The following is a 25,648-nucleotide window of genomic DNA, read 5'->3' as shown; positions in this document are numbered from 1 at the left end:
TTACTTACTGAACATTGCTGCTATTCATGCTTTTTGCAGCATTGGCCATAATTCTGTACAGGTACTGTATGTAGTTCAGAAGTGGGATTTACAAAGGACAAGAAACCTATAGGATCCAGTCAGAAGTAATCTGTCATTGCCCTGACTCCATGAAATGCAATTGCACAATGTATTTTGAACATAATTGTTATGCTACATTGACAGTGTTAGGAAGTAATGTTTTTCTGTCAAATATTAACAGACAAATAAAAATAAATCTATATATGAATAAACAGATGAGCAAGAAAAAAATGTTAAATCTGTCCTATTTTTTGCCGAGGATTTTTCTCCAAAAATGTATACATTTATTTAGCTATGCCTTTTGTAAATTTAAATCAAATTAACGATTATCTTTAATTTGAAGGTTTGAGGATTTTCTAGCTCGCAAATGGTCATCAGAGAAGAGATTTGGTCTGGAAGGCTGTGAAGTCATGATCCCGGCTTTAAAAATGCTGATTGATAAGTCCAGTGAGATGGGGCTGGAGTATGTCATCCTGGGAATGCCTCATAGGTAAGGTTATATATGTACACTATAAATAAAATATTTAAATCTGTGACGTGTAATGAGTGTACTGCACCCCACGTGAAGAGTTAAACCGTGGCGCTATCTCCAAAATTTCTCCCACCTCTTACTGTGAAATATCTAATCTAGTAGACACCCATATACTGGTGTGTATCTAAATAAAATATATATATATAAGCGTATATAGTGATAGAACACTAATAATGAACCAAATGAATATAAAACACCAAACAAACAGTACATAGAGTGACTAAGTGCCAATACTGCTCAGATATTACCATACATAAGTCCCTATGCAGTGACTACATAAGGACAGTGCATACCATCAAAGTTAATAACAGTCACACAATACCTATGTAACTGCAACAAATAAAACTCTGTGGAAAACACACACATGTGCAAAGTGTCCGTGATCGTGATCAAAAAAATATTAAATGTGCCACAGCAAGTCCTTTTACATTTCAGGAGTGTAAATTCTTCTACCAAATTCTTCCACCACACCTCTGTGTTCAGTGACCACTCTCCCAATGGACAGCCACTCACCAGCTCCTCATGCCTTCACTCTCGTATGAGGCTATAGGGCATAGATATCTGTAGCTACTGGTAAGGGTAAACCAATTCCATCCGGAGGTTGGTTCCATATGTAAATTAAAAAAAGACTCCCAATAGTGTGATAACGTAAAATTTAATAATACACACTACAAATCACACTCCAAAAGTTCTACTCACATTGTGTACATAATTAAAAAGCACGGCAAATTCCACGGCAATCTGTATAATGCAATATCAACACAGCAGCTTGGATCAACCTTCTAGGGGGTATGCTGTCAAGGCGGACCCTATTACAGCCGGCGTCTAAGAAGTCTCTCTCACCCTCTCCTCGCCTGCTTATTAGATGGACCCACCGTCTCCCCCGATCGGTAAACCGCAGAGCTCGCTTCCTCCTGTCACTAGTACGTGGTGTTATCCTTCGCTCGGCCACGCCCCCGACATGTTTCGTTACGCCTGTAACTTAATGCTCAGTGAGCTGTGAGTACGTGACTAATAAACCGGCTGTTATTCACTTAGCGAGATGATCCTGCCAGAAACATGACTCATCTTTAATCAGTGAGTGTTTCCTACTGGTAAATATACCTTAATGTGCAAGTCTCTAAGTGTATGCTAGATTATTAGCTCCAAGTTACCCGTCCTATATATTAATACTGGTATAGACCTTAATAAAGCACATAACCTCAATTATAAACCATATGGAAAAAAGCATATATATGCAGTGAGAACATATGCAATAAAAAATATATATAAACAAGTATTTTTATGAGTGCATAAAGACTTAGTGATAGTCCATAATTATATGTAGAACCCCCCTCGGGGTTAACATCCCAAATTAGTGAATGTGAGTATTCCAACAGGTTTTGCTGCACCTGTGTGTAGCTAATAGTTCATCAGGTAAATTGAATTTCCATTCATAATAGTTGACATAAACACGGTGACTGTGAGTGTTCAAAAAATTCGGTGACTGTAAGTGTTCGAAAAATTCCACTTGTGACTTCGTGCTCCCCCTCAAGTGTCCCCACTCACCAGATCCCCTCGCCCCCACGGGGGCAATGCGCTTCTCTTTAGGCCCACCACGGTTGCAACACCGGTCTCATCCAGAGGTCTGGGTTAATTCACCTTCCTGTAGATGTTATCTCTGTGGTTGGCTCCTCATAGAGGAAAAAAGATATAGGCTCCCATAGTGTAGGAAAAACGCTGGGTTTTATTTAAGACACAACTTGATCCAAACGATAACAGCTTTTAAAAAGTAAGTAAAAATATATATTTTTAAAATTCCTGGATAGCCTAAATGTAACTCACAAGCTGCACACAGTGCCGCTAGTAGTAATGGGCAACTGGTACAAGGTGTGTCGGCTAGTACAGCAAGGGACGCTGTAATGTGTGAGTGTGTGATTGTGGAATCAGCAGCAGCGCGCTGCGTTCCACCTGCATTCCAGCTGCCTCTACCAGGAAGTGACGTAGCGTGCGTGGTGCCGTCGTACGCGTTTCGTCATTGACGTCCTTAGCTATGGAAGCCTATATCTTTTTTCCTCTGAGGAGCCAACCACAGAGATAACATCTACAGGAAGGTGAATTACCCCAGACCTCTGGATGAGACCGGTGGAGCAACCGTGGTGGGCCTAAAGATAAGCGCATTACCCCCGTGGGGGCGAGGGGATCTGGTGAGTGGGGACACTTGAGGGGGAGCACGAAGTCACAAGTGGAATTTTTCGAACACTTACAGTCACCGAATTTTTTGAACACTCACAGTCACCATGTTTATGTCAACTATTATGAATGGAAATTCAATTTACCTGATGAACTATTAGCTACACACAGGTGCAGCAAAACCTGTTGGAATACTCGCATTCACTAATTTGGGATGTTAACCCCGAGGGGGGTTCTACATATAATTATGGACTATCACTAAGTCTTTATGCACTCATAAAAATACTTGTTTATGTATATTTTTTATTGCATATGTTCTCACTGCATATATATGCTTTTTTCCATATGGTTTATAATTGAGGTTATGTGCTTTATTAAGGTCTATACCAGTATTAATATATAGGACGGGTAACTTGGAGCTAGTAATCTAGCATACACTTAGAGACTTGCACATTAAGGTATATTTACCAGTAGGAAACACTCACTGATTAAAGATGAGTCATGTTTCTGGCAGGATCATCTCGCTAAGTGAATAACAGCCAGTTTATTAGTCACGTACTCACAGCTCACTGAGCATTAACTTTAAAAAAATTACTTTCCTTTTTTTTTTTTCACACCTGGCACCCTTACCCAAACTAGGAAGCGCCATCACCCCTCTTCATTCGTATTATCTGTGTTTATAGACCCCTTTGGGGGGCTATATTAGGGGAGGCAGCACACCGAGATGGATCCATAACCGCGATCATTTATTCCCTTTATAAGGATTAGATCTCGGCTCCATTAATCCTTTCTCAAAGACCCGCTTGCCACTCATTCTTCGGTAAAAGCCTTTGTCACGAGTTCCGCCTAAATGTCCACCTGTGACTTTGTGGAACATCAATCTGGTTCTGTCGGTTCTTCAGAAACTGTCCTTTGAACCTGTCAGAGCTATCCTTCTGTCTTTCTCCCTGTCTCACTGCCATTACCTCTGTGAGACAAATCTCTTAATTGAGGTGATGTCTTCTTTCTATGTTAACCGGGTCATTGTACTTCCATCCCTCTTGCTCCAGTACATCCAGTACAATTATGTGCCACTTTGTGTTGGTCTATCACATAAAATAAAAAACATTTACTATATTGGTTGTAGCATGACAAAATGTGGAAAATTTCAAGGGGTACGAAAACTTTTTCAAGGCACTGTATGTCCTGGGTTCCTTACCTGTCATGTTTCTTGAATTGAGTTTCTGATGATCATTGGCACAATAAACATTTTCTGATTAGAAAAAAAAAAAATTGGAACTAAAGGCAAAACTTTTTTTTACATTTTGATACCACTTTAAGACCAGCCACCACAGTTGTGCTCTCCTGGGCGAATCGCCATCACTGTTCGTCGGCTGCTTTAACAGCTCTAAGGGGTGGGTGCGCCACGGCGCCAGTGCCGCTGTGTGTGGCCGGTGGCCACGATGACCGCCGGCCACCGGCGATTGCTCCTGAGAGAGACAGAAGGGGGATCTGTCAATGTAAACAGACAGATCTCAGTACTGTCAGGGGAGGAGAGACAGATCTCTCTACTCCTCCAGTCGCTATACTCCCTCCACAGTTAGAAACCCCTCCCTAGGGAACATTTAACCCCTTGATCACCCCCTAGTGTTAACCCCTTCCCTGCCAGTGACATTTACACAGTAATCAGTGTATTTTATAGCACTGATCGCTGTATAAATGTCACTGGTTCCAAAAAAGTGTCAAAAGCGTGTGATCTGTCCGCTACAATGTCGTAGTCGCTTATTGCAATTATTTTTTTTACCAAAATTATGTAGAAGAATACATATTGGCCTTTTTTGGGGATATTTATTGTAGCAATAAGTAAAAAACTTTGCTGTTTTTTTTTTCTAAATTGTCGGTCTTTTTTTGTTTATAGCGCAAAAAAAAAACCAAAATGCAGAGGTGATCAAATACCACCCTGTTAGTTTTTTTGGCACCTGTGTTGCATTGGGGAGACTTTTATTCACTTCCTGTCCACTAGCCAAAGCAGGAAGTGAGAGGAAATCCATCCAAAGTGGAGAAATTCCCTGGTTGTCACCAAGGTCCCCAGAGTGTCCTTTTTGGAAGATTTCCCCTCATCTGCTGTTCTGGTAACACACCAAAATTTGGGATTTTTTCATCTTTTACTTTCAATGATAAGGGTAAACAGGATAAATAAAGGAGGTGAATCTTCCTGTTAAGAGCACAAACAGCAATAACAACCTGACAGGTGTTATGATGCCTCTCCATTCTATCCAAAACTCAGAACCCCCACCTCAGCTCCTTAATGTGCCAAATAAGTGATAAGCTGTGCCCTTAAATCACCCATGCAGTTATTATACTTTTATCTTTGAAATGTTTTTTTCCTGTTCTTCTATAATTGTCCCTTATGGGATGCCATCCACCCTACCACCCCCTCTGGGGAATCAAAAAACAGAGTCTCCCCCAGGGTGGTCACCCGCAGTCTCGCTGGATACAGCAGGGCGTAGGATACTTTCAGGTGTTGTAGTTTGCATTTAATCACCAGAAACTTAGCCCTCCGTTTTTGCAGTTCCAGTGAGAAATCTGGGTAGATGGATATCATTACACCTTCATAGAGACTATTACCCATTTCCCTGGCCTTCTGTAATATGGTTACTCTGTCCTTATAAAAAAGCATTTTTACCAGGAGAGATCTTGGGTGGCTCCCTGGTGGAGGAAGTCTAGAGGGCACCCTAGAGCTCTCTCCATTGCAAAAAGGGGTGAAAAAGTGCCCTTTCCAAATAATTCCCGGAACCATTTTTCAAGAAATGCCACGGGTCAGGCCCCTCACTGCGTTCGGGGAGCCCCGCGATCCTTACGTTTTTCCTTTGCATCCTATTTTCCATGTCATCCATTTTTATCTCGTAATTAGCCATCTGTACTCTTGTGTGTAATGTGGACAGTCCGCGCTACCCCCAGTAGGTAAGTGAAAAACAATATGTATAAAATGCAATAAATATTTAAAGAGTATGTGATGGTGCTGCAATCTAGAAAAAAACTGGAATATTCAGTTTTAAAATTGTGTAAAATAGATAATAGATGCGCAACCAAAAAGACTCAATGTGTATAAGAAACACACACAAAAAAGTGCAAAAAGTGCCCCTTAAGACTGAATTTAAGGAGTGCAAGAAAAAGCAAAAAACAAACAAAAAAAAACAGAAATGGGTATCAAAATAAGTATAAAAAATTAGTGGATATCAAAATGAGTATGAGAAATTGGTATAAAAAATAAAATTCGGTCAGCATACACACATTAGCCTGAATTAAACCTGAGCTGGAACAGAAAACAGGAGAAAAAAACTAAACAAAACACAGGAAAAAGTCCATAGTGCATTTAATACAGTCCATTGAAAATGGATTAATCAAATGGAAAGCCCCAATGCATCCTTTTTCTGAATAAAGTCCCACACGATAGCCAAAGAAATGCCAGATGGCCGCTTACCAGAACTGTGGGATCCCTGTTACAGAGGTCTAATAGGCACAGATGGGAGGGAACACTCACTCAAGGGCTGCAGTTCCGAACGTCCGTCCGGATCCTCTCCACCAATAACTCCAGGCTCCAATATGTTCTGTGGGACCTGCGTTTGGCGAATGGAAAAGGGGCTTCCAAAAGGTGGATCATAGAAACAAGAAGGAGGACTTCATGGTGCAGTACGTTTTAAAATTTCTCCTTTATTGTAACACTGCAACACTGACAAACAAAAAGAAGCAGGTACTGCAGAGCGAAAAAAACACACAGCCGCGGCTCACGCCAGCTGGCTGATAGGCGGTGACGTCTAATCCTCTAGCTCCGCCCGACGCTGCTTTCTCCAGAATAGGCATAGGTAAAGGAGGCTAGGATCTTATGGTTCTTATTTCATGCTTAAGAGGGTTCAGGTCATCCTCCACTAGACTCACTCTCCCTTCAAGGGCAGTAGTCCTTTCTCTTACTTTTTGTAGATTGTGCCTAACAAAGGAGAGCTCTTCCCTAATAGTTTTAAGCTGGTCAGACAGTTCACCCAAAGATGTCCTAAAGGAATTGATTGCCTGCAGGACGTCCTTCAGTGTTGGTTCACCCTCTGTTAAGGCTGCAGCTCCAGTCAAGGGTCCTGAGGCATCTTGGACATCCTGGATATCCTCAATTGCGCTTGCAAGTTCTGTTGCCCTCCTTTTGTGGGGGTCTGGCTCGGGGTATGGGCAAATTTCTCTAATTTGGCGGCTGCCTGGTTCCTCTTCACACTTCATTGTACTGGGTACTGGAGCCGGCATTGTCCTGTCGTGCTGAAGTTGTGTTCTTCTGCAATCATCATAGCTATATGCTATAATAGTACAGCTCCAACCCTCCGCCTTAGGGCGGGGTAATGCTTATTCCCGAGAGAGAGGGAAAGGAAAAAAAAAGGAGGGAGAGCAGGATAATGAGGTCAAAAAAAAAAAAAGCGGTACAAAAAAAAAAAGTCCAAGGGGGACCTCTTTAATCCCCCCCCCCCCACCCACTCAGCAACAGAGAACTAGTTATTCCAGGGTGCAGAATTCTAAAGGTCCACCAGGTGTCACTAAGGACAAAACCTAGTCTCCTCTATTGGATGTATTGCAAATGCTGGACTCATGTTTCAGCTCTGAAGCCTCGCCCCTCCACGATCGATATCCCAGCTGTGTGGTCTCTTCCCCCTGCTCTTTGTCAGACTGTCCACGTAGCATGGAGGCATTCACAGCACAGAGGCTTCCACAGGACGATGGCAGAGGGCACCCCAGACACACCAGTGGCTCTCCTCTCTCTCTGGTCCCCCGACAGAACAACGAGGTGAAAAGGCAAGACAGCGGGACGGCTGGATCCAAGGTAAGCCGTCCCACACTACTGCATCGGCTCCAGCCTAGAGGATTTCCTCCCGAGCTGCGGCGGGGCTAGATTACACGCGTTCGCACTCTAGAGCATCCGATCACGCCCCGCATTTCAATTCTTGACACAAATCTTCATCAGAGGGATATATCACAGTGGTTAAATCTACAGTTTAAGCATATTTATCACACACAGAGTGTAAAAAATAGTATCTAAAGGGAAACATATGTAATTAATAGCCATACACTTACAAGACCATAGATTGCTATACTCATCACATTTACAATAGACTATTGGAACACAGAGGTCGCCATGGAGTTTCCCCCTGAGGCAGAAAAAAATTTAAAATATTGGAGTGTTGGGGTCTTCATACATATGACTATGGGCCTATTTACACTTTGTTTTTAATATGCACAGTGTTTTTAGAGTTCTAATATACATTTCAAAGTTGTATATCATTCTTTTTGATACTTTCTGGTGCTTAATAAATCCTGATACTTGCATTTCCCATTTTGGTTATTCAGGTCTTTGGGGGGGGTAGTAAGGCATAGGAGCAAAATAAAACAGAGGTGGAGGGGGGGTCTCATGGATCATCAGAAAGCTGTTTAAGTGAGTATAGGGTGATATTTCAAGTAGGAGAGAAAATTATTGGCCAGTATATTTCACAGGTAGAACAAAAATCCTGTTTTCATTCAAACACCTGAAGAACAAAAGGCTATCTACTAAATCCAGCTTTAAATGCTTGCTGCCCACTGCCTTTACTAATCGCTGCATATCGTTTGTAATAAATAGCAGTGTAAATCTTTGTTTGTATCTTTTTCCTAGTGGTCATGTGACCACACAAATCCATGACCTGGGTGGCTGCTGCAGTTGGTGGGAGGTTACTGTGTCCATGCCAAAAGCATTGGTGGCGGTAGGGTGAAGTCATTGCTCTAGGAATACACCAAGCCACTCAGGACCAGGAACTGTGCTGTCATATTACAGCCAGGGAAAAGATGCTTTTTTTTTTGCAAATTGTATACAGCACTACTAAAGGCAGTGGGCAAGCAACATTAGGCTTGGTTATTAGACAGCCTTTCCTTTATCTTCAAGTCAAGGATTATGTGTTGGGATTGACTCTCCTGTTTTTTGAGTAGAACATCTTTCCTCAGTTTTGTGACTACAATAAGTTTGTTTATGTTTTATGTCACAGATTGTAGTGAAGAGCATAAATCTGTTCTGTCTGTAATGCATTGTGCATTTATCATGTGTTACTTTACAGAGGAAGATTAAATGTCTTAGCAAATGTGATCCGTAAAGATTTGGCGCAGATCTTTTGCCAGTTTGACCCTAAGCTGGAGGCTTCAGATGAGGTAATGCTCTTGTTCATGTTAGAAGGTATAAATCAGTGTATATATGGCATCAGAAGAAAACATGTTTCAGTTTTATTACCAAAAATTTCAGCATTTAATAATAGTATAGCATTTTAAGTGACAGTCATCTAACATGCACTTTCACAAAACTGTAAAAGGCACATGTGGTTGAAAGCACATCTGTTTACTCTAGGTATTTTTGTTGGTTCTTTATTTTACTTCAGTATAATCTCAGTTCTGAGCTTTTATGAATGATTTCTTGCCTGATGGTGAAAGACTGTTGATAAAATGATCAAGAAACTACTTTATAAATGGCAGGTGTACAAGGTAGAATTTCCATGTACAAAGCACTGCTTGTTGGAATTCCCACCATGTTGATACCACTTTCTTTACTTTATCTCAGTTTTTTGCTAGTGTCCATTAGATGATGGAGTACTTCTCCCCTATGGAGAAGTTTCTATGCTTGCTAGTTCTTATTTATTTTGAATTCCTCAGTCGACTCTTTAATCGACCTCTTCACTGCCTTATTCTGCAACACCAGAAGCAGTGCTTCCAGATTGGAGCAAACTTTGTAAAACCGGCTCTGTGAAGATTACCTGTAATGTTGCTTTGGACACTGACTTCACTTCATCAAATGCGTGTAGGAGTCTTGTAGGAGAAGGTGAGTTATGTGGGGCTGAGTTTCCTTGGTACAGTGATTACCACAACATATATTCACATCAAGAGGGCAACAGAAATGTAGAAAAAAAGGAAGGAATACATCAAGTAATATCAAACTAAATTAATATTTTAGCTGTTATACTATAGAACACCAAGATTCTGGCCATGCACATCTAGCATAAGCTAGGCAGATTGTCTAGTATGAGTTTTAAATGCTAAGAGGTCTCACATGAGGTGATCACACTTCCAAAGAAAAGTATAATCTGGGTGCTTAACAATAAATTAAACTAAGCATTATATCAGTTTTAGAAATTGTGAAGGGAATACCTCTAATGTTGAACCACTTGGTTCAAGTGCCAAGTGTTTCAAGTAAGTTCTACTAATCGCAGAAATAATGGGGTGCATTCAATCCCTCCAAAAAATTAGGATGGTTTAATGGAATGGAGTGTGCATACAGAACACAGTATGTTATTATGAAACCGATGGGTTATACTGCCACCATCAGTAGAGTTGATCCATTTGGCAAGCGAAGCTGTAAAAACAGCCCAGTATAATTCCTCCTGCTCCCAGCATGCCCCAATTTTTTGTTAGTGCTCTAAGAGAAGCAAAGCCTTTCCCACTTTTTACCAAGGTTCTTGTTTTGGTTCTGTTAAGAGGTATCTTCAGCCAGAGCCACTAGGGCTCCTGTTTGTAGCTTCCAAGTCAATTACTTCTTGACTTTGCCCTGAAGGACCATACCCGGACTCGGATAGGAAGAAGTTGCAGGGACAGCCTGTAATGTCGCTGGGCCCTGGATCCTATGTTTGACGTTCAGCTAAGCATGTTGGTACAATGCATTGAATTAGTTGCAGGGTGCTTTACAGGGCTAGGGCTGAGGTCTACCTGTCTGGTGAATTCCAGTCCCTGAAGACTCCTTAGATGCTTGCTAGACAGACCAAGACTGTGTGAATCGGGCTTGTCCCTAACGCCCTGTGTATCTGGCTGAGGAGAGCCACTGACTTGAAGATGATTGCGGTGAGTAAGGGCTGTTGCTCTTTAAATGAGAACTTAAGGTGCTTCTCCGGTACCCCTAGGGCAGGGGTAGGCAACCTCGGCCCTCCAGCTGTTTTGAAACAAGTCCCATGAGATATTGCAAGACCCTGGCAATCACAGGCTTGAATCCTAGAGGCAGAGGCATGATGGGATTTGTAGTTTTACCACAGCTGGAGGGCTGAGGTTACCTACTCCTGCTTTAGGGTCTGGTATTGTAATGCCAGCTGTGACACATTCATTTGCAGGTGGGCGATAGGAGAGTATTACTAGTGGTTTAAATTTGGTGCTGTTTCATGGGCATTGACCCAGGTGCTCCACTGAGCCTGTGCAGCCTCCGTCTAAGTCGGGCTTACTGCACATGCTTGGAATCGCACAGACTCAGGTTTGGCTAACATTCCAGCGAGTGTCTGCAGCATCTCTCCTAAAGGTCCTGACAGTGTCAATGCAGATCACTGCCCCCACTCTCACTCATTTCCCTCCTCAGTTTCCTGCTTAACCCCATTTTTGGGTGGCCCATTCCACCTGATTGTGAAAGGTGGGATTTTCTAATACAATGTTTGTTAGACCTTATGGGTCATCTCTCAGTTTTGGTAGAGTCCTTGGCCTGCAGGGACCACAAGCAGGCTTCCTTTACCTCTCCTCCAGAGTTTGTGTCAGGGCTGGGCTCAGCCCTTCCTTCTCAGCTGGCCGCTCACCTGTCGGCTAATTGCCAGCTCCTATCTCTCCACAGTTACTCAGCTGTTGATGATATCCTGCTTGTCAATCCTGCCTACTTAAGCCGTCCAGCCCAAAGGATCTCTGCCTTTGCCTTGGTCAACATCACAGAGCATATCTCCTGCATTCCTGTTTAAAGACTTGCTTTGCTGACATCCCTTCTGGCTCCAGATCCTGCTTGCTGTTCCACTACATTGATCCCTGACTTCTGGCTTGGCTGACTATCTGTTTCGGTTACTGAACTTTAGCTATGTTTTGACTATGTTTGTTCTTTTTACTTTTATTATTAAACAAGTGTGATTTAACTGTACTTCTGTCTCTGTGTGATTTCATGGATTCTGACAGTCTGTCTGATCATCTTCTAACAGCGGCTGCTGTTTCCCATTCAGTGGTGAAAGGTGAGGATGGTGCCTTGTCAGTTTCTAATGACTTATCAGCTTGGTCCTTATTGATGCAGTGCTCACATTCCTTTCCTTAGAGCTGCCTGTATCAACAGTGCCAAAGGTCACCAGCTTAAACTGTTTCAAAATGTCTTGGCCTGCAAAAACTTTTCCTGTGCTCTCCCTGTTATAGCCTGTTCCATATGGTGATTGGCCTCATCCTGAGAAGGTCATCCACTCCTCCAAAGCTTTTTACTCAGTCATATCCTAATAAAGAAAGTTTTCTAAAAACATGGGCAGTCCCTGTTGTGAACCTGCCCATCTCCTTTCTTAACAAAACCTTGACTATCCTTGTTGATTATCCCTTATATCCCTGTTGATTATATCCTTATATCCCAGTGCTCAAGGACCCCATGGATAAATGTTTCAAAGTCACTTGAAAACTCATGAAAAAGAGCTCCTTACATTTTTCGAGCTTCTAAGGCCCAGCCTAAAACCCAGTTCTGCCATAAGCCCCATGACCCCAAATACACAAAGTCCAAAGGCAAGTCCTCACAATGAGGAGGTACCCTCACTTAAAAAAGTGAGGGGACAGCTTTTGGCCTTTGCAGCCATCTGGACCCAGGACATTTTAGATGCATAGGTTCAAAACATTGTCTCCAAGTAATAAAAACTAGTCTTGTGGTCACTGACTCCTCCCATGTTGTCAAACTTGCCATTGTCACTGCAGAGTTCTTCCAAGAGGTCGTAACCATGGTGTCTGAAAAGAGGGGAGAATTCAAGGTTTGTATTCCAACCTGTTCACATTCCCCAAAACGGAAAAAGGTATCCACTCAACACTAGACTGAAAGATTTCTTCTGGCTTAAAAGTATCATGTGCCTGGTCAGCCATTGCTTTTCTCCTCCCAGCAGATTTCTGACCTCCATGGACATCAAGGATGCTTGCTTATTGTGAGATATCTGGATGACCTTCCTGGTGTAGGAACATTGGCAGGGTGTTAAAAATTGACAGATGGACTTCCTTAGTTATGTTTTAGACGCTGGAGTGTGCTCTCTTCATCCTGAGGTTTTTATAGACCTCTTTCGAAGAGGAGGGTGTTTGACATGGAATTTGTAGCTTCCAGGTTTAACAATAAACTTGCCTCTGACATTTGTGGCTGTTGTCCTGGTGATGCCATAAGACTAGTTTAAACTGATTTACCGTATATACTCGAGTATTAGTCGAGTTTTTCAGCACATTTTTTTGTGCTGAAAGTGCCCCCCTCGACTTATACTCGAGTCAAGCACTTTTCTGCAGCAAAAAATTTCATTTTCCGAACCGACTTTGGGGCCCCGTATCTCAGGGCCAGGAACCCCAAATTTGGTGTGCAAACCCAGGAGAACTGGTACCACAACATATCCAAAGCTGGGGTTCCTAGCACTAAGTAGCCCCGAGATACCAGGCCCCAAAATCGTTTCGGAAAATGTCATTCTATGCTGCAGAAAAGTGCTTGACATTTTCTGAACCGACTTTGGGGCCCCGTATCTCAGGGCCACTTGGTGCTAGGAACCCCAAATTTGGTGTACAAACCCAGTGGAACTGGTACCACAACATATCTCAGGGACACTTGGTGCTAGAAACCCCAGCTTTGGATATTTTAGGGTGCTAGTTCCACTGGGTTTGCACACCAAATTTGGGTTTCCTAACACTAAGTGGCCCCAAGATACGGGGCCCCAAATTCGGTCAACTGTGTCCATCTGCAGCAATGTCATTTTGGGACCCTTTGGGTTCAGAGAAATTTGGCTGCAGCTAGGGGGCATCTAGGAACCCTTAACTACCGAGTTTGAAGTTCGGGGGACCTATGGCTGCAAATGGGCACAGTGAGGCTGCAAATGGGCATTGTTGACCCTCTTTTCCACTTACAGTAGCTGTGCATTTCTCACCCTCGTCTTATACTCGGGTCACTAAGTTTTTCCCATTTTTTTGTGGTAAATCAGGGCCTCGACTTATACTCTGAACGACTTATACTCGAGTATATACGGTATACCTTTTTTTTTCCTGTTTGAAATTTTTTTTAGCAGCTACAAATACTACTTCCCTCTCCTGTACATTTGACAAAGGGGGCAGGGTCCTTGAAATGCATTATGCCTGCCCATTCCTGACATGAACCAGGAATTGAACAAGCTGAAGTTAGAAACTGGTTACCATGCACAGCTGCATCCGTTTTTGCACTCTCCAATCTTATTAGATCAACCTCCATGAGATGAATCCCGACTTCCAGTGTGCAAGAGGCGCAACAGCAACAGTTTTTTTTTTTTTTTTTTTTTTTTTTCTTTTTTTGCTTTTGGGATAAAGGTTTTACTGAGCTGATCTCTCTCTCCTGTCAGTGGTAAATGATTTGTCTCACCCATGTAAATGCTACTCTTCCATTTTCAGAAATCAAAGGAGATGCTGACCTTGTTGCTATATGCTGGCTACTGTGGAATCATAGGTTGAGGCAGTGCATTCTAGTCACTGGATAGAAAGACCTACCGCTTCTCACCCCCACATATTCTCCTGAGCACTAAAAAGAGGCCTATTCCTAGAAAGCCTTTTCCTATACTTGATCATGCTTAACCACTTTAGCCCCGGAAGATTTGGCTGTTGAATGACCGGGCCATTTTTTGCGATTTGGCACTGCGTCGTTTTAACTGACAATTGCGCGGTCGTGCGATGCTGCACCTAAACTAAATTGACATCCTTTTTTATCCCACAAATAGAGCTTTGTTTTGGTGGTATTTGATCATCTCTGCGGTTTTTATTTTTTGCGCTATAAACAAAAAAAGAGCAACAATTTTGAAAAAAAACACAATATTTTGTACTTTTTGCTATAATAAATATCCCCATTTTTTTTTAAAAAAAGCAATTTTTTTCTCAGTTTAGGCCGATATATATTCTTCTACATATTTTTGGTAAATAAAATTGCAATAAGCGTATATTGATTGGTTTGCACAAAAGTTATAGCGTCTACAAAATAGGGGATAGATTTATAGCATTTTTATTGTTATTTTTTTTTTACTAGTAATGGCGGCGATCTGCGATTTTTATCATGGCTGCAACATTATGGCGGACACATTGGACAAGTTTGACACATTTTTGGGACCATTGGTATTTATACTGTGATCAGTGCTATAAAAATGCATTGATTACTGTAAAAATGTCACTGGCAGTGAAGAGGTTAACACTAGGGGGAGATCAAGGGGTTAACTGTGTTCCCTGGAAGGTGATTCTAACTGAAGGTATAGCTACGACGGTTCGCGGGATCATGCCGACCTGCTGCAGTATAATGACGGCGGCTGGTCGGCAAGCGGTTAACTACCTCCCGCCTGCTCTATAGTAAAATTACACTGACAGAGTGTGAGGCGAGGGGAGCCGATCAGCGGCATCTCCTCACAGCAGAGACCGTACAGGTAATCAGGGCATTGATCAGCCCCAGCAGTGCCCATCAGTGATACCAATCATTGCCCATTAGTGATGCCAGTCAGTGCTGCCTTTCAGTGCCCATCAGTGCCTGCTCATCAGTGCTGCCCATCACTGCTGCCCTTTAGTGCCTGATGGTGCTGCCTATCCGCGCCAACTATCATCGCCCCCACGCGTGCTGCATATCAGTGCCGCCTATCAGTGCCACCTATCAGTGCTGCCCATCAATGCTCATCAGTGCCCATCAGTGCGGCATATTAGTGCTTGCTCATCAGTGCCACTTAATCAGTGCCCATCAGAGCAGCCTATCAGTGCCACCTTATCAGCACACATCAGTAAAGGAGAAAAATTACTTATTTACAAAATTTACTGACAGAAACTAAGAAAAATTTCTGTATTCTGCATTGTTTTTCGTTTTTTGTAGCAAAAAACAAAAAACCCAGCAGTGATAAAATTCTACCAAAAGAAAGCTGTATTTGTGGAAAGAAAATAACAATTTCATTTGGGTTCAGCATTGCAAGACCGCGCAATTGTGTATGCTATGGGGGCATATGAGCCGAGCTACAGCTCTGTGTGCCCATTCAGACACGTTGCTGCCTTTCAGCCCCGCCCCCTCTCTTTCCTGATTGGCTAACTGACTTGACAGCCATGGAAGCCAATGGCGCTGCTGCTGTGTCTCAGCCAATCAGGAGGGAGAGTCCTGGGCGGCCGAGGGACACGTGGACATCGCTGAACAGAGAGGGGGCTCAGGTAAGTATTGGGGGGTGCTGGGGAGGCTGCTGCACACAGAAGGTTTTTTTTATTTCATGAATGCATTAAAATTAAAAAAAACCTTCTGCCTTTACAACTCCTTTAGGGAAACTATCAGCTGATAGACGTTTGCAGAGTCTTGAAGTCCTCCTTTACCTTGGCTGGTCCTGCCATGTAACCCGCATTTGCTATCTTGACAGTTTCCCAGTCCTTGGCAAGCTGCACTGGAGAAATGATCGGGAAATTTCTCTGCATTTTAATCTTCCCAGATTTGCCGTCGACCCTGTTTTTTTTTGTAAATGTGAAAATATGATAAACCAACTCTCCAGAATGTTCTTCATTTCTGTGCATAAACGGATGGCTCTCCTGGAAGGTGCCTTCTACATTATCCCCTTTTGAAGGCGAACTCCTCTTTTGAAAAAAAATCCCTTAAAGGGTTTGTTAACCCAAAAAAATAAACAGATTCTGTTCCTTTAAAGCATGTTATACAGCACAGTGCTTGTGCTGTGTATTTCGGCACCCTGTAACACCTGTAATACCTGGCTGATCCTGCCTGGCTATACCCTCCCCTCTGCAAACCTGCAGACAATTATAATCATGGCTGCTGTTCCCCTGACATTGTGGTCTGTTTGCATGTATCAGGAACCATGAATCAGACCGAGACAGAAATATAGTTAAATCACACTTGTTTAATAATAATAATAATAATAATAATAATAATAATAAGGTAAGCAGAGTAAGCGTAGTCAAAACAAGCCAGAGTTCAGTAACTGGATCGTGTAGTCAGCCAAGCAAATGTCAGAGAGCCAGAGATAAACGCAGTAGTACAGCAAGCAGGAACAGAAGCCAGAAGGAACGTCAGCCGAGCAAGTCTTTAACAGGAATGTAGGAGAAAGTCTCTGTGATTTTGACAAAGGCGAAGGCAGAGATCAAGTGAGCTGGACGGCTTTAAGTAGGCAGGACTGACAAGCAGAATCAACAACAGCTGGGTAACTGTGGAGAGAGATGGGAGCTAGCAATTAGCCGACAGCTGAGCGGCCTGCTCAGAGAAGGAAGGGCTGAGCTTAGCCCTGACAGAGCCCCATCCTCAACGGCCCCTCCCCCTCAGAGGACCACCGAGCTTGAGGGGAAAACGTCTATTGAAAACACGGAGGAGGACAGGGGCATGTACGTCTGAGGATGAGACCCAAGAGCGTTCCTCCGGACCGTACCCCTTCCAATGCACCAGGTACTGTATGCACCCACAGAACCTACGGGAGTCAACAATGGATTGTACTTCATACTCCTCATGGTTCTCAACCTGTATAGGGTGAGGACGTGGCACCGAGGTGGTAAAGCGGATGCAGACCAAAGGTTTCAATAAGGAGACATGAAACACATTGGAGATGCGCATACTAGGAGGAAGGTCCAAGGCGTAAGCCACTGGGTTAATCCTGCGAAGGATACGGAAAGGCCCAATAAATCGAGGTGTGAACTTCAAAGAAGGAACATGAAGTCGGAGGTTGCAAGACAACAGCCAGACTCTGTCCCCAACCTGATAGGAAGGCTCAGGCAGGCGTCTGCGGTCAGCATAGAGTCTGTACCTATCGTTGGCATGTTGCAAAGCCTCCTGAACTTGTACCCAAGTGGAACAAAGACCACGGAGATGCTCCTCGAATGCAGGTATACTCTGTGGAACAAACGAGTCAGGCAACATGGAGGGTTGGAAACCATAATTCGCCATAAACGGGGACAATCGGGAAGCAGAATTCAAGGCACTGTTTTCAAGGCACTGTTGTGAGCAAACTCTGCCCACGGTAATAGATTTGACCAGTTGTTATGATGGTCAGAACTATAGCAACGTAGGAATTGCTTCAAGGACTGATTGGCCCCATTAGACTGTGGGTGATACGCCGAGGAGAATGAATTCCCAGCTGTGCACAAAAGGCTTGCCAGAACCGGGAGACAAACTGACTACCCCTGTCCGAGACAATCACCTTGGGTAGCCCATGTAAGCGAAAGATCTCCAGAGCAAAAATGGAAGCCAGTTCCTTAGAAGTGGGCAACTTCTTAAGTGGAATACAATGACACATCTTTGAGAACCGGTCAACCACCATAAGGATAACAGTGTTGCCTTGGGAGTTTGGTAACTCCACAATGAAATCCATAGACAGGTGGGTCCAGGGCCTCTCTCCATTGGGTATGGGTTGTAGGAGGCCCACTGGAAGATGTCTTACTCTGAGCACACATGGAACAGGCAGCTACGAAGGCAGTTACATCAGCCCGTAGACTAGGCCACCAGAATTATTGGGAAATGGCCCAAACGAGTTGATTCTTCCCAGGGTGGCCAGCTGCCTCGGGAGAATGGTAAGTCTGGAACACGGCAGTACGGAGACTCTCTGGGACAAAGCAGCGATCACAAGGTTTCTCAGGAGGAGCATGGACCTGAGCAGCAAGAATTTTGTCACCCAAAGGAGAAGTAAGACTGGTGCGAACCGTAGCCAGAATACGATCAGGAGGAATCACAGGAACCGACTCCAACTTGGAAGTGGAGAAAAATTGTCGTGACAAGGTGTCAGCCCTTACATTCTTAGTACCTGGTAAGAATGAGACAATGTAATTAAAACTCGACAAGAAAAGAGTCCATCGCGCCCTTCTGGGAGAGGCGCTTAGCCTCAGACAAGAATGTGAGATTCTTATGGTCAGTAAGAATGAGAACCGGCACGGTGGTACCTCAAGGAGATGTCTCCATTCTTTCAGGGCTAAAATGATAGCCAACAGTTCTCTGTCACCAATCTCGTAATTGCACTCTGCAGGTGACATTTTCTTGGAAAAGTAGCCACGCGAATGCATAGCGCTCTCGGAGTTAGGACGCTGAGACAGAAGGATGCCAACTCCAGTCTCAGAAGCATCAACTTCTAGGATAAAAGGCAATGTAGGATCAGGATGTGCCAACACAGGAGCAGAAACAAAGGCAGCCTTGAGACTCTCAAAGGCCTTAATGGACTATGGAGACCAACTCTGTGGGTTACCGTCCTTTCTGGTCATATAAGTCAGGGGCTTGACCAGAGACGAGAAGTTACGAATAAATTTCCGATAATAGTTGTCAAAGCCCAGGACACACTGCAGAGGACGTAAACCCACGGGTCGGGGCCACTGTAGGACTACCGAAAGTTTCTCTGGGTCCATCGAAAAACCAGCAGTGGAAATAACCTGGAAGTGACCAAGAATTTAACCTGTTCACAATGGAACTCACACTTCTCCAGTTTACAATAGAGATTGTTTTCTCTTAGTTTCTGAAGCACACGACAGACATCTGTGTGGTGGCTCTCCAGGGACTTGGAAAATATGAGGATATCATCAAGATAAACCACCACACATAACTGCAACAAATCTTGGAGGACATTGTTAATAAATTACTAGATAACTGCCAGGGCGCTACGAAGGCAAAAAGGCATTATGTGGTACTCATAATGCCCAGTTCTGGTATTAAACGCAGTTTTCCCCTCGTCGCCCTCCTTAATCCGCACAAGATTGTATGCCCCTCTCAAATCAAGCCTCGTGAAAACCGTTGTTCCCTTGAGGCGGTCAAATAACTCTGTAATCAACAGAATCGGGTAGGCATTCTTAATCATGAAACAATTGAGGCCCCTATAATCAATACAAGGTCTCAGTTCACCGCTCTTCTTCTTCACAATGAAGAAGCCAGCACCAGCAGGAGATGAGGATTTGCGGATGAAATCTCGAGAAAGTGCGTCTGCAACATACTCCTCCATGGCCTTATCCTCCAAGACCGACAAAGGGTAAACCCTGCCACGAGGGGGTATGGCACCAGGTTGAAGGTCAATTGCGCAATCATAAGGCCAGTGTGGAGGCAAACTACCGGCTTGACCTTGTCAAAGACATCGCTAAAATTGCGGTACTCATCCGGCAGGGAGGAGAGTGAGGCGCTCCTTAAGAGAGAGTCTTTCTCTGAGTCTGGAGTCAATGAGGATGGCTAACGTGATCAACCTCTCCAGCTCAGTGGGTATAAATTAGGGCTGCTATCTCATCCTTGATGGAATCCAAGAGACCATGAGAAAAAGCAGCCACGAGGGTCTCTTTGTTCCAAGCAACCTCTGCTGCCAGGGTACGGAATTCAATGGCGTAGTCGGCAACAGTTCTCGTACTCTGTTTGATGGACTTGAGGCACTTGGCAGCAGAAGCGGAGCGTGCGGGAACGTCAAATACCCTTTTAAAGGAGGCCACAAAGTCAGGGTAACTCAAGATAACAGGTTTTTGCATCTCCCATAGAGGGTTTGCCCAGGCCAAGGCTCTCTCAGAAAGCAAAGATATCACGAAACCTACTTTGCTTCTGTCCGTGGGAAACGCCTGGGGCAGCATCTCAAAGTAAATCTCAACTTGGTTGAGAAACCCTCTGCATTGAACTGGATCGCCCCCAAATCACTGGGGAAGCGGAGCGGAACCAGACATACCTCTTATAGAGGTGATTACTCAAGGCGGGTGCTTGCACAGAGACTGGCGCAGCAGCAGGGACGGCCTGCAACTCAGGTTGTACCGGAGCAGCCACAGTGGGAGCCGTGCGACTCAGGAGCGTTTGTAATGCTATGGCAAACTGATCCATGCAGTGATCTTGCTCATCCAATCTGGAAAAAATATTACCAACAAGTGGATTGACTATATCTTCTGAATTCATGGCCTTCGCCTACTATCAGGAACCATGAATCAGACCGAGACAGAAGTATAGTTAAATCACACTTGTTTATTAATAATAATAATAATAATAATAAGGTAAACAGAGTAAGCGTAGTCAAAACAAGCCAGAGTTCAGTAACCGGATCAGGTAGTCAGCCAAGCAAATATCAGAGAGCCAGAGATACACGTAGTAGTACAGCAAGCAGGAACAGGAGCCAGAAAGAACGTCAGCTGAGCAAGTCTTCAACAGGAACGCAGTAGAAAGTCTCTGTGATATTGACAAAGGTGAAGGCAGAGATCAAGTGAGCTGGACAGCTTTAAGTAGGCAGGACTGACGAGCAGAATCAACAACACCTGGGTAACTGTGGAGAGAGATGGGAGCTGACAATTAGCCGACAGCTGAGCGGCCAGCTCAGAGAAGGAAGCGCTGAGCCCAGCCCTGACAGCGTGCCTCCGTCATTCGCAGCCTGCTCTTCTGTGTTTGTCTTTTCTGTCCCCCCCCCCCTTTGCGTGACACCTAGTGACAGTGCCTCCCCATCCCCCTCCTGCTGCAGGAATAACAAATATATCTATAAACTATCCATTGTGTCTCCTAATACAGTGCCCTGCTGTCTCTGTGTTTCATTCAAAAAATACCATCTTCACTGTAGCGCACGGCGGCTCCTGGCAATCACGTGACCAGCCTTGTCTCCTCTCTTCTCTCCTCCTCTCATCTCGCTGACGTCAGCGAGGAAACCTCGGCCCCGCCCGCTGCTTCTGCAAGACGAACAGAGAGGAGACACAGTTGGTTACATGAGCGCCGGGAGCCACAGTGAGATACGGGATACGGTGAAGGAGGTATTTTTTTAATGAAACACAGAGACAGGGGGCACTGTTTGAGGAGACAGAACAGATTATGTCAATTACTGAAAGTGGGTTAATAACCACTTTAACGAAACACATTGTGGTGGCTACTGTGAGGGAAGGGAGTTCCTACCCCACTATTCAGTGGGGTCTCCCCTACTGTATGGATAAGATAGGTTTGCCCACTCAAGCCTTCACCATCCACTGCAGGGCCTTTTTTTGCAGCAGACCCTCCCTTTCTAAGCCCACCAGACCTGCTCGTAAACCACCTTCACAATGATGGTTCACCTTCATCCTGGAAAACAGTGAGAGATATGTATTTCGAATTTATTTCACCTTTGTGAAAAGACATCCTGGACTTCGGAGAGTTACATCTGCTGTTTTCTTCTGCTACATGTTGCTGCTTGCTGCTTCACAATAAACGTTTTTTCCTACAGCTCCTTGGAGTTACCAAGCACAAAGGATAGTATTTTCCTTCAATCTTTGGGAGAATACAAGGATTTTTTTGTTAAATCTTGCAGAAGGACTTCTATCCACTTAACATGGCACGTCCCATCCTGCTGCTGGAAATATCTATTCAAATTACTCGAGTAAGCAGCCTCCTAACCAGTCTCCTTTAGACCTTTAGGACTATTGCAGCAGTGTGAGTTCTACTTGGTCTCTTATAGACCTAACACTATATCTTTTATTTACAGCCCTGGCAAAAAGTTTTGAGATTGACACAAATATTAATTTTCACAAAGTCTGCTGCTTCAGTGTTTTTATATCTTTTTGTCAGATGTTAGTATGGTATACTGAAGTATAATTGCAAGCATTTCATAAGTGTCAAAGGCTTTTATTGGCATTTATATTAAGTTTATGCAAAGAGTCAATATTTTGCAGTGTTGACCCCTCTGCAATTTGCCCTGGCATGCTGTCAATCAACTTCTGGGCCACATTATGACTGATGGCAGCTCATTCTTGCATAATCAATGCTTGGAGTTTGTCAGAATTTGTGTGTTTTTTTTTTGTTCACCCGCCACTTGAGGATTGACTATAAGTTCTCAATGGGATTAAGGTCTGGGGACTTTCCTTGCCATGGGCCCAAAATTTTGATGTTTTGTTCCCCAAGCAACTTAGTTATCACTTTTGCCTTATGGTAAGGTGCTCCATCATACTGGAAAAGGCATTGTTCATCACCATACTGTTCAGAAGTTGCTTTCGGAGGATGTTTTTGTACCATTCTTTATATATGGCTGTTCTTAGGCAAAATTGTGAGTGAGCCCACTCCCCTGACTGACTGAGAAGCTACCCCACACATGAATGGTCTCAGGATGGTATACTGTTGGCATGACAGCGCTTTTCTTCTCCAGACAAGGTTTTTTCGGATGCTCCAAACAATCAGAAAGGGGATTCATCAGAGAAAATTACTTTATTCCAGGCCTCAGCATTCCAATCCCTGTACCTTTTGCAGCATATCAGTCTGTCCCTGATGTTTTTCCTGGAGAGAAGTGGCTTCTTTGCTGCCCTTCTTGACAGCAGGCCATCCTCTAAAAGTCTTTGTCTCGCTCTGTGTGCAGATGCACTCGAACCTGCCTGCTGCCATTCCTGAGCAAGCTTTACACTAGTGGTGCTCCGATCCTGCAGCTTAATCAGCTGTAGGAGATGGTCCTGGCACCTCCTGGACTTTCTTGGGTGCCCTGAAGCCTTTTTCACAACAATTGAACCTCTCTCATTGAAGTTCTTGATGATCCGATAAATGGTTGACTTAGGTGCAATCTTAGTAGCAGCAATATCCTTGCCAGTGAATCCCTTTTTGTGCAAAGCAATGATGACTGCACGTGTTTCCTTGCAGGTAACAATGGTTAACAGAGGAAGAACAATAATTTTCAGCACCACCCTCCTTTTTAAAGCTTCCAATCTGTTATTCTAATTCAATCAGCATTACAGAGTGATTTCCAGTCTTGTCCTCGTCAACACTGACATCAGTGTTAACAAAAGAGTTACTGACATGATGTCAGTTGGACTTTTTGTGGCAGGCCTGAAATGCAGTGTCAGTGTTTTGTTTTGGATTAAGTTCATTTTCATGGCAAAGAGGGACTTTACAATTAATTGCAATTCATTTGATCACTCTTCATAACATTCTGGAGTATATGCAAATTTCCATCATAAAAACTGAGGCAGCAGACTTTCTGAAAAGTAATATTTGTCATTCTCATTTTGGCCAGGGCTGTAGTATATTTTTTGTAACAAACCAAGGTGTGTGGTTTTTAGTCCCCATATATCCATACTTTAGTGTAACTTTTTACATTACTGAACTCCCTATATGCTGTGGTGCGATATCATTAGGCCCTTGATAAAACCCTGAGCTTTCATAACCTGCTTGGTCTTTGTGAATCAAATATAGAAGGTTTATTGATAAAATGAAAAAATAAATAAACATTTTACGACCCCATTGCATGAGATTAATGCTGATATTTTGTTTTTAATGGTTTCAGGGATCCGGAGATGTAAAGTACCACTTAGGGATGTACCATGAACGTATTAATCGGGCCACCAATAAGAAGCTAACTCTATCTTTGGTTGCAAACCCTTCTCATCTAGAAGCTGTAGATCCCGTAGTTCAGGGAAAGACCAAAGCAGAGCAGTTTTATAGGGGCGATAATGAAGGAAAAAAGGTAAAAAAAACATTTGTTCATCAAACTGGGGCACCAAATTCAGTATAAATTATGAAGGTATAATATTAACTTATTGCTTTGTTAATGATATAGGTGATGTCCATTTTAGTTCACGGTGATGCAGCCTTTGCTGGACAAGGTGTTGTTTATGAGACCTTCCATCTCAGTGATCTTCCGTCTTATACCACCAATGGAACCATTCATGTTGTTGTCAACAATCAGGTGATTAATTAGCAACCTTTATTTCTTAAAGTTTAAAGTGTGCATAAGGAAAGCGGAAATTTTCTAGTGTGCTTTTTTTAAATTATATGTTGCAGGATTGTGACTAGATACACTTGTGTTTTATTTTTTACAGATTGGATTTACCACAGACCCTCGCATGGCTCGCTCTTCCCCATACCCCACAGATGTGGCTCGTGTGGTCAATGCCCCCATATTCCATGTAAATGCAGATGATCCAGGAGCAGTAATGTATGTGTGCAGTGTGGCCGCAGAATGGAGAAACACCTTTCATAAGGATGTTGTGATAGACCTGGTATGTGTATTTGATTTCAGTTCCCAAAGTGCCATAAGGAGTATTATTGAGGTTGATTAACTAAAACTGGAAAAACAGCAACGATAATAACCCAGTGCCAATGAGTGTACACCCGGGGAGGGTCACTTGGGGCATATAAAAAATAACATATAATATGATCAGCATGCTCTGTGGTACATAACATGTATTATGTAAAATCACATTACATCACTTGAACTCAGGAGGGGGGGGGTGGGGGTGGCAGGAAGGGAACCAGTGCAGCTAGACTAATCGTAACTGGTGGATACAGATTAGTAGCAAAAAACAAACAAAAGTTGTCCAGCGCTCTGTGTGTCACAATGACAATAGCAGCAGTCCAAGGTGAAAATTAATTAAAAAGTTTTAATAGATCCAGAATGTAAAAAATTAGTGAATAGTAAGACAATTGTCAAAATTAATACCATGATAACAAAGCATTGTACACTTAAATGAGAAATGTAAAAATATATAAAACAGACAGAAAAGCCCAATCAGTAGCAGATAGCCTGAACCGGAGATCCATCCAACTGATCTAACCCCAGGCTGTGAGTGAAAGGGGATGAAGGGGAGGAAAAAGCCCAAAGCTTGCAGCCTCTGGAGACTCGCATGCTCCCCACTGGCTGTGGGATACAGAGGGAATGGCTCACCAGTTCCTGAAGGCGGCTTTGTGCGAGTAACCTGAGAACAGGCAGTGATTCCACAGTGAGGAAGGAAGTCCGGCCGGAGCTCCGTGCCGAGGAGCGATGACGTCAGCCCAGCTGGAGGGGGAGGGCGTGGCTGCACACGAGGGAGACGCCGAAGAGACAGCTGATGGTGCTGGGTTGCTGACTCACCGGTCTGTGTCCCCTCTGGGTGAAAACAGACTCAGTGGGAGATGGTGTCACTCGGGGAAGCCAGCATTAACAACTTTTGGCTGATTTTATCCATGTTAATACTGGCTTCCCTGAGTGACATGGGGAGCATGCGAGTCTCCAGAGGCTGCAAGCTTTGGGC

At 43.7% G+C, this 25,648-nt stretch overlaps 1 protein-coding gene across 4 annotated transcripts in view; it reads left to right on the top strand.

Annotated features, from left to right (window-relative positions):
* The window catches only part of OGDHL (oxoglutarate dehydrogenase L), a 295,821-nt gene that overhangs the window by 144,843 nt on the left and 125,330 nt on the right, over positions 1-25,648 (top strand). For all 4 annotated transcript variants that reach the window (XR_012235706.1, XM_073596906.1, XM_073596903.1 and 1 more), the window contains 5 exons: positions 404-550; positions 8,863-8,953; positions 23,923-24,102; positions 24,196-24,324; positions 24,458-24,637. Coding sequence is in view for 3 of the 4 variants with exons in the window: in XM_073596906.1 (XP_073453007.1) it covers positions 404-550; positions 8,863-8,953; positions 23,923-24,102; positions 24,196-24,324; positions 24,458-24,637 (727 nt within the window). In the remaining variant the exon portion in view is untranslated. The remainder of the gene's footprint in view (positions 1-403; positions 551-8,862; positions 8,954-23,922; positions 24,103-24,195; positions 24,325-24,457; positions 24,638-25,648) is intronic.

The sequence above is a fragment of the Aquarana catesbeiana genome, linkage group LG08, assembly GCF_042186555.1.
Source record: "Aquarana catesbeiana isolate 2022-GZ linkage group LG08, ASM4218655v1, whole genome shotgun sequence".
In the NCBI taxonomy this organism is placed as follows: domain Eukaryota; kingdom Metazoa; phylum Chordata; class Amphibia; order Anura; family Ranidae; genus Aquarana; species Aquarana catesbeiana.
The sequence above is the reverse complement of the archived record's forward strand: the minus strand, read 5'-3'. Positions and strand labels throughout refer to the sequence as shown.